The sequence below is a fragment of the Vicia villosa genome, unplaced genomic scaffold, assembly GCF_029867415.1.
Source record: "Vicia villosa cultivar HV-30 ecotype Madison, WI unplaced genomic scaffold, Vvil1.0 ctg.000113F_1_1, whole genome shotgun sequence".
NCBI classification, from domain to species: Eukaryota; Viridiplantae; Streptophyta; class Magnoliopsida; order Fabales; family Fabaceae; genus Vicia; species Vicia villosa.
This window is the reverse complement of record NW_026705021.1, coordinates 387941-397246: the sequence shown is the minus strand read 5'-3', so window position 1 is coordinate 397246 and position 9306 is coordinate 387941. Positions and strand designations below refer to the sequence as shown.

At 39.3% G+C, this 9306-nt stretch overlaps 1 protein-coding gene across 1 annotated transcript; it reads left to right on the top strand.

Moving 5' to 3' along the window:
- Positions 1 to 753: 753 nt before the first annotated feature.
- On the top strand, positions 754 to 8285 carry LOC131624276 (laccase-17-like). The gene is made up of 7 exons (XM_058895223.1): positions 754 to 882; positions 962 to 1113; positions 1230 to 1358; positions 6247 to 6362; positions 6460 to 6588; positions 6700 to 7674; positions 7916 to 8285. Exons 1-7 carry the CDS (start codon positions 775 to 777, stop codon positions 8044 to 8046), a joined length of 1740 nt encoding a protein of 579 aa, XP_058751206.1. The 5' UTR covers positions 754 to 774; the 3' UTR covers positions 8047 to 8285.
- The last annotated feature ends 1021 nt before the right edge of the window (positions 8286 to 9306 follow it).

Sequence of the window (9306 nt, the reverse complement as noted above, 5' to 3'; positions counted from 1 at the left end):
AAAAAGTGCTTATACCAAAGGGGAAATGTTCTTTCACTTTCAACAAGAATAACATCAAAAGCTGTTAGATTTTTTATATTATAAAATTAACAACCGACATTCCTAACTAAACAATGTGGTTGTGAAACATGCAACTAATTTCCTTTTCTTCCTTTATTAGCAAGTTTTAACGGTAGATGTTTGAAGTTTACCCCCCACCCAAGTTCATCACTCCCTTTCTTTCTCAATATTTATTTTATTTTATTCCTCACTCCAACTATACAATAAAAATATTACACTATAACATGATTTGACCAAATTGACCCTTGACCTATTACCACTAGTTACATTACATTACCTAATTTGTTCCAATGTCACAAAAAAAAAAACATAATCATGCAAAAGTTAACTTTGATTTGTCATGTACAATCTCTATGACATGAACTATTAATTTTCATTAAATGACATTAAAACAATATATTATGTTGAGTTAATTAAGATCTAATGAAATAGTTAACTTGTCTTAATAAGGGTCATTTTGGAAAATGATGTTAGATCGTTAGAGGATGTTTCAAAATATGAATAATCTTAATCTAGCTTGAGAAATACTCTATGCTCTTAAGCAAGTGGCAAGATGAATAAAGCTATGAACATTATTGCTCAAGTTATACCAAATTTGAAATATTTCACTTTCAATCACCTAATTATCTAATCAAACTAGTTTAATCTTTACTATATAAGTTGCATCATTTTTCTGTTTTCTACATCCAAATCAAAAAACAATAAACTAGAACAATGTCAAGCATCATGAGAGTAATGTTGATTGTGCTATGTGCTTTGTGCATATTGCCAGAGCTTGCACATGCAAAACATGCTAGAACAACAAGGCATTACAAGTTTAATGTATGTTTATTATTTTTGGGTGATAAAGATGCATTTAATTCAATTTTATTGATATTAATTTACTCTTTACTTTATGCAGATCAAAATGCAAAATGTAACAAGGCTTTGCCAAACAAAGAGCATTGTAACGGTTAACGGTCAATTTCCGGGTCCTAGAATCATAGCAAGAGAAGGCGACAGAGTCGTAATTAAAGTGGTTAACCACGTGAAGTACAATATCTCAATTCATTGGTACTATATCATTAAACCCGTTAATTTTTAAGTTTAGTTACTAATTTACACAAGTACATATATCTGAAACGTTTTTACTAAGTCAATACAAACTTAAAATTTGATAAATATTTCAGGCATGGAATTCGCCAGATAAGAAGTGGTTGGGCAGACGGACCTGCATACATCACACAATGTCCAATTCTTCCAGGCAAAAGTTATGTGTACAACTTCACAATCATAGGTCAAAGAGGAACATTATGGTGTATTAGAGTGTTAGCTTTAGCTTAGAGCCAGTCAGTATGTTACTGACACCTGGCAGTTTGTTTTCAGTAGTTACAGGCTACTACAGGTCACAACTTGTAGTATATAAACAAGTTGTGATACCTGATGTAACTAACTTTTCACAATTGAAATTCAGTTACAACTGAAATGAAAGTTCAATCATTTTCTCTTTCTATTATGGTATCAGTTTAGCTTCTCCGATCCATGGACTCACAGCCAGGATCTCCCTCTTCCGCTCACGTTTCGTCTCCGGCGGCGCCGTCTGCGGCGGTGATGGACGAATCACGTCGTCTTCAGTTTGCGCTGAAGATCGCATACAAACTCGACGACAAAAACTTCCATCTATGGCGTCAGCAAGTGGAGCCTTACATCAACGCACACAATCTCACAGATCTGGTGGTTTGTGCGCGTGTTCCTCCCAAATTTCTCTCCGATGACGATCGTCTTCAAGGTATCGTCAATCCTCTCTATTCTTCGTGGCTTCAAAAAGATCAGCTACTCTTGTCGTGGTTGCAATCGACGCTCTCCAGCGAAATCATGTCTCGCGTCATTGGATGCGTTCACTCTCATCAACTTTGGGATCGGTTGTTCAACTACTTCCAAAAGCAAACTCGTGCACGAGCAAGACAACTTCGCGTTGAACTTCGCTCTGCTTCTCTGGATTCGCAATCAATTTCTGATTATCTGCTTCAGATTCGTCAAACTGTTGATGCTTTAGCCTCGATTGGTGATCCGGTTCCGTCCACGCATCACATTGATGTTATCCTTGAAGGATTACCGAGTGAGTATGCTTCGGTTGTGTCGGTTGTAGAGAGTAAGTTTGGAGATATGGATCTAGATGAAGTGGAGATTCTCCTTATTGCTCATGAACTCAGGTTGAATAAATTCAAGAAAACCTCTGTTCCAGATCTGGCTTCGTTGAATCTCACTCAAGCTTCATCCCAACCTCCAGCTTCTGAAACTCCTCCGGTTAGTGCTGTTGAATCTACTCCCTCTGTTCCTGCTTCTCCTTCTCCTGAGCCTGAATATGCTTCCTTCAGAGGTGGAAGGTCCTATAGAGGTGGCAGAGGTGGTAGAGGTAGAGGAGGCAGAAACTCTGGTGTCCAGTGTCAAGTCTGTTCCAAACCTGGTCACACAGCCTTGAACTGTTGGCATAGATATAATCAACAGTTTCAACCTCAAGTTGCCTATGCTAGCACTCCTTTTGCCCCTGTGCAGTGGACTCCTCCTCAAGTTGCTTATGCTCAAATTCCTGCAAATGTTTGGACTAGACCTACTGCCAGTGCTACACCACAAGCTAGACCTGCTATTACATTGACTCCTAGTGCTTTCATTGCTAATGCTGCCCAACCTCAGGCTGCTGCCACTTGGTACCCTGACTCAGGTGCCTCTTTTCATGTCACTAATGATGCCAACAATCTCCAACAGCACACTCCTTTTGAAGGCCATGACCAAATCTTTATAGGAAATGGTCAAGGTCTGCATATCAATTCAGCTGGCTCTAGTCAGTTTTTCTCTACTTGCCAATCTCACACACCTCTCACACTTAAAAATCTTCTTCATGTTCCTTCAATTACCAAAAATCTCATCAGTGTTAGTCAATTTTGTAGGGATAATCAAGTCTATTTTCTGTTCACTTCTGACACATGTCTTGTTAAATCACAGGTGTCTAATGCTGTTCTTCTGGTTGGTAGAGTTGGTCCTGATGGCCTCTATCAGTTTCCTCCTTTTGCTGTCTCAAAGCCTACTCAGTCTCCTGTCAGTTCCAAGCCTACCTCTTCCTTAGTTAGTACTAATAAAATAGTGCCTAGTGTGCAGGCTACTACTATTTCCCCTTCCCTATCCAATGTATGGCATCTTAGGCTAGGCCACCCTAATGCTCATGTGCTGAAACTTGTATTACAAAGTTGTAATTTGTCTCATTCTAATAAAAATCTTGATACCTTTTGTGCTGCCTGCTGTGTTGGTAAAGCTCATAGATTACACTCTCCCTTGTCTCAAACTACATATCATTTTCCTCTTGAACTTGTGTACTGTGATCTTTGGGGTCCCTCCCCTCAATCCTCTACTCAAGGTTTTCATTATTATATCTCCTTTGTTGATGCTTTTTCCAAATTCACTTGGCTGTATTTACTGAAATCTAAGGCTGATGCTCTTCATGTGTTCAAACAGTTTAAAGCCCTAGTTGAGTTACAACTTGGATATCCTATTAAGGCTATTCAATCTGATTGGGGTGGAGAATTTAGGCCCTTTTCCAAATTTCTGGCAGATCTGGGCATTCAGCATAGGGTTATTTGTCCTCACACACATCACCAAAATGGTGTGGTAGAAAGAAAGCATAGACACATAGTTGACCTAGGTCTTACCTTGTTGAGTCATGCTGCTCTACCTTTGACCTACTGGGACTTTGCCTTTACCACAGCTGTCTACCTCATTAACAGACTTCCCTCATCTTCAGTGCAGTTTCAAATACCCTATACTCTTCTGTTCAAAACTGCTCCTGACTACAAGTTTTTAAAGGCTTTTGGTTGTGCTTGCTTCCCTCTATTAAGACCTTACAATGCCCACAAACTTGAGTTTAGATCTCATGAGTGTTTGTTCTTGGGTTATTCCACTTCCCACAAGGGTTACAAGTGTCTATCTCCCTCTGGAAGAATGTACATATCCAAGGATGTCCTCTTCAATGAGTCTAGATTTCCCTTTCTAGAGCTGTTTTCAAAATCAGCTACTTCTCATTCCTCCTCTTCTCTAAAAGCCTCTAGTATCTCTTCTCTACACTCCCTTTTACCTACTTCAACTTCTTCTCAATCTACTCCTCTACCTATGCCTACTCCTCTTACAGCTGTCCCTGTCTCAAGTCCTGTGTCAGCTTCTTCACCTGCTCCTGTCAGTTCTGACCCTACCTTGTCTCCTACTGTTTCTTCTTCCCCAAACCTCTCTACTTCTCCTAGCTCTACTTCTGCTTCTTCTCCTAGCTCTACTTCTGCTTCTCCCAGTATACCTCTCAATGCCATCCCTGTTGCTCACATTCCTATCAACAATCATTCTATGACTACTAGAGCCAAAGCTGGCTTCACTCAGCCTAGACTACAACCCTCTTTGCTGCTAGTTAACTCTGAGCCCAAGTCTGTTAAGCAGGCTCTTACAGATGTCAAGTGGAAAGCTGCTATGCAAGCTGAGTTTGATGCCTTATGCAAGAATCAAACCTGGTCCCTTGTTCCTCTCCCTCCTAACAGACAATCTATTGGCTGCAAATGGGTTTTCCGTGTTAAGGAAAATCCTGATGGCTCTGTTAATAGGTACAAGGCCAGGCTTGTTGCCAAGGGCTTCCACCAACAGCAGGGGTTTGATTACAATGAGACTTTTTCCCCTGTGGTTAAGCCTATTACCATCAGAATTATTCTTACTATAGCTCTCTCCAGACATTGGTCCATCCAACAGTTGGATGTCAACAATGCTTTCCTTAATGGATTGCTCACTGAGGAAGTTTACATGGAACAGCCCCCTGGTTTTGTTTCTTCTGATCCCTCACTGGTTTGCAAACTTCAAAAGGCCCTCTATGGTCTGAAGCAAGCTCCTAGGCAATGGTTTGAGAGGTTACAACAGGCTCTTGTGCTTCTTCATTTCACTCCTAGCAAATGTGATCCCTCACTTTTTATATACTCTTCCAATGGCCATGTGGTTTATCTCCTAGTGTATGTTGATGATATAATCATCACTGGAAGTGACTCAAAGCTGCTGCAACAGATTATCTCCAAGCTCAACACTGCCTTCTCTCTCAAGCATCTTGGTGACCTTGATTATTTCTTGGGCATAGAAGTTAAGGCTACCTCTCATGGCTCCATGCTGCTCACACAGTCCAAGTACATTAGGGATCTTTTGCACAGGACCAAAATGTCTGACTGCAGTCCTGTCAGCTCCCCCATGCAATCCTCTTGCAAACTCACCAAGACTGGCTCTCCTGCCCTCTCTGACCCTTTCATGTACAGGTCAGTAGTTGGGGCTTTGCAATATGCCACAATTACTAGACCAGACATTGCTTTCTCTGTGAACAAAGTCTGCCAGTTTATGTCTCATCCTCTAGAGACCCATTGGGTTGCAGTCAAACGCATTCTTCGTTATCTCAAGGGTACTCAGTCTCATGGCCTGCATCTGTCTCCTCTGACCTCCAGCCAACCACCTCCTGTAAAGGTGTTTTGTGATGCTGACTGGGCATCTGATCCAGATGATAGGAGGAGCACCTCTGGTGCTGCTATCTACTTTGGTCCCAACCTAATATCTTGGTGGTCCAAGAAGCAGCCTGTAGTGGCAAGATCCAGCACAGAAGCAGAGTATAGGAGTTTGGCTCAAGCCACTGCAGACCTGCTCTGGCTTCAAACATTGTTCACTGAGCTTGGCATTGCTATTCAACAGCCTCTTGTTCTTTGTGACAATCAATCAGCTGTTCTGCTTGCTCATAACCCTATTTTACATTCTCGTACCAAGCATATGGAGATTGACCTCTTCTTTGTCAGAGAGAAGGTCATAGCCAAAACCATTGCTGTTGCTCACATTCCTGGTGTTGATCAAGTGGCTGATACTCTCACTAAACCTCTTCCTTCAACAAGGTTCCTGGAATTCAGACACAAACTCAGGGTTGCGAGCTCCCCATGAGTTTGTGGGGGGGGTATTAGAGTGTTAGCTTTAGCTTAGAGCCAGTCAGTATGTTACTGACACCTGGCAGTTTGTTTTCAGTAGTTACAGGCTACTACAGGTCACAACTTGTAGTATATAAACAAGTTGTGATACCTGATGTAACTAACTTTTCACAATTGAAATTCAGTTACAACTGAAATGAAAGTTCAATCATTTTCTCTTTCTATTATGGTGGCATGCACATATCTCATGGCTTAGATCTACTCTTCATGGTTCTATTGTCATTCTTCCTAAAAAACATGTGCCTTATCCTTTCCCTCATCCCTTTAAAGAAGTTCCCATTGTATTAGGTAAGTTAGAATCATTCAAACTATGAACTCTTCTTATTATACAACATTTTTTATTTGCTACATTAGTATGTTTATGCTAACCTTGATAACATGGCAGGGGAATGGTGGAAAGCAGACACAGAAGCTGTTATTAATCAAGCAATAAAAACAGGTTTGGCACCTAATAACTCAGATGCTCACACCATCAATGGCCTTCCAGGTCCTCTCAACAACTGTTCAGCTAAAGGTACGTAACACCAAAAACTCTATTAAAAGATTGTCTGGTGTCCGACACATATCAGTGTCTAATATTAACATGACACTGACTGACACACGTGGTTACATTCAATTAATGCAGATACCTTCAAGCTCAAGGTTCAGCCGGGAAAAACATATCTACTCAGAATAATCAATGCTGCACTCAATGATGAGATGTTCTTCAGCATTGCTAATCACACCCTCCATGTGGTTGAAGCCGATGCCGTCTATGTAAAGCCATTCCCAACAAATATTGTACTCATCACGCCGGGCCAAACCACCAATGTCCTTCTCAAGACCAAATCCATAATCCCAAATGCCAAATTTATCATAGCTTCAAGACCTTATGCTACAGGTCCTGCATCTTTCGACAACACGACCGCAATCGGTTTCTTGGAGTACAAGAAACGCTCACATTCAAACACTAAACCAAACAAAAACAAAAACAATCTTAAACTTTTTAAACCAACACTTCCTAAATTCAATGACACTGTCTTCGCAATGAACTTCAACAAGAGATTCCGTAGTTTAGCGAATTCGAGATTTCCAGCAAAACTTCCGAAAACCATTGACAGACACTTTTTCTTCACAGTTGGTTTAGGAATCAGCCAATGTTCAAAAAACCAAGCATGTCAAGGACCTAATAACACAAGGGTAGCAGCAGCTATTAACAATGTTTCATTTGTGATGCCAAACACTGCTTTACTTCAAGCTCATTTTTTCAACAAATCTAAAGGAGTGTTCACTACTGATTTTCCTTCTAACCCACCTTTTAAATTCAATTACACCGGAACACCGCCGAAGAACATCATGGTAACTAGTGGAACAAAGGTTGTGGTTTTGCCATACAATACCAAAGTGGAGTTGGTGTTGCAGGATACAAGTATCATTGGTGCTGAGAGTCATCCTTTGCATCTACATGGTTTTAACTTCTTTATTGTAGGTCAAGGGAATGGAAACTTTGACCCTAAGAATGACCCTTCTAAGTTCAATCTGGTTGATCCTCCTGAGAGAAACACTGCTGGTGTTCCATCTGGTGGGTGGGTTGCTTTGAGATTCCTTGCAGATAATCCAGGTGAGTAGCATTTAAAAAGATTTAAGTCCATTTTCTTAATCAAAATGATTTGACATAGTGTGACAGCACCGACATCTCAGAAAAAAATATGTCTGGATTAGTGTGTCTGAAACCAAGACTATCACTTGAGATTACGTTTTTTTTTTTTTTAAACTATTATTAATGTCGACGTATCAGTGTCGGTGTTGTGCTTCTGATGTCTGTGATTAACATTGATATTTTGTGGATGATACATGAATAGGTGTTTGGTTCATGCATTGTCATCTTGAAGTGCATACAAGTTGGGGGCTGAAAATGGCATGGGTTGTTCAGGATGGAAAAGGACGAAATCAGAAGCTGCCCCCTCCACCATCTGATCTTCCTAAATGTTGAAAAGATTTAGCCCATGATGTTACTTTTCTTTGTCAGTTTTTGGATTAGCTAGAATTGGATTTGATTCTGATTTTTGGATTTAGTTTTGTCCACATTCTTTGCTTGTTTTCATTACTAGTTTGATTCATAGGAGTTTTGTACCCAAGAAAGAAAAAGGTTTTAGGCAATTTGATTGTAGTGATTGTTTTGATTCATGTATGGTAACACTCAATAGAAAAGTTATGAGTTGGAGAGTTGAATGGAGGTTTCTTAAATCAGTTTTATGCAAAATTTTCCTCTTATCTACCACAACAATGATCATAATTCTAGTTACAAAGTTACTATCTATTGTGAAATTAAAAGTTTCACCCACAATAAAATTTTATTGTTAAACATAAAACAACAATATTAATCACGTTAAGAGTAATGATTTGCGACAAAGAACAATGATAAATAAAATAAAGGGTCTCAAACAAAATTTAGCATGTCAAATAGTGTATGCAAATTCACAATAAATAAGAGGAAGATAAAAGACGAGTATACAAAAAACTCTTTTATCCATTTCGATTAAACCGGTCTACTATAGAAGAGAGAACAATTTCATCGATTCAATATACTTTCGAAAGTTGTTCCAAACTATAGTTACAAGAAAAAAGTCTCTCAAGTTCCTAAAAACAAACTATATTTTCTACCCAATTATTTTTCAATTTCTCTATATACAAATCAAGACAAATCCAAAATACTTAGAAGTGTTTTCCAAATATGTTAATCCATTGTGTGTCACTTATATTAAGTGGAGATGGTCATTTTGGGATTAATAGAGTGAGATAAAAAAAAAAGAGAAAATTAAAATTAAAATCAATCAACCAAAATTAACCAAGTCAACCAAAAGTCTGAATCAAGCAATCAATTAAAATCAAAAGAAAATAAGGGTTTTATCTTAATTTCTTTATTGTAAGGATTACCTCATTCCCAACACGAGAGGACTCTATCTCTTTTGTTGTACTTATAGCTAGTACAATTGGCGCCCACCGTGGGGTATAGTAAAATTGACTCGGACCTCAAGTTCAATCCTTGCGACTCTACTATCGAGGGGATGATGATGACCCTAACAATGATGATAGTAGTCGAGGTTAATAAAGAAGATGGCTACAATGGTGAGGAAATCATCCAAGGATAAAATTGGTGTTCCTCTTGGGATCACACTTTTTTTAAAGAGCTTCGCGTAATCAGTCGTGATGCCAAGGGTAAAAAAAGTTTGGCAAAGCATAAAGATCAAAG

Bases quoted from the DNA above. Each gene is read 5' to 3' on its own strand.
- LOC131624276 (XM_058895223.1), top strand. From the start codon at position 775: ATGTCAAGCATCATGAGAGTAATGTTGATTGTGCTATGTGCTTTGTGC. The intron at 1,359-6,246 runs TATTAGAGTGTT...TCTATTATGGTG, and splicing joins CAAAGAGGAACATTATGGTG to GCATGCACATATCTCATGGC. The intron at 7,675-7,915 runs GTGAGTAGCATT...ATACATGAATAG, and splicing joins ATTCCTTGCAGATAATCCAG to GTGTTTGGTTCATGCATTGT.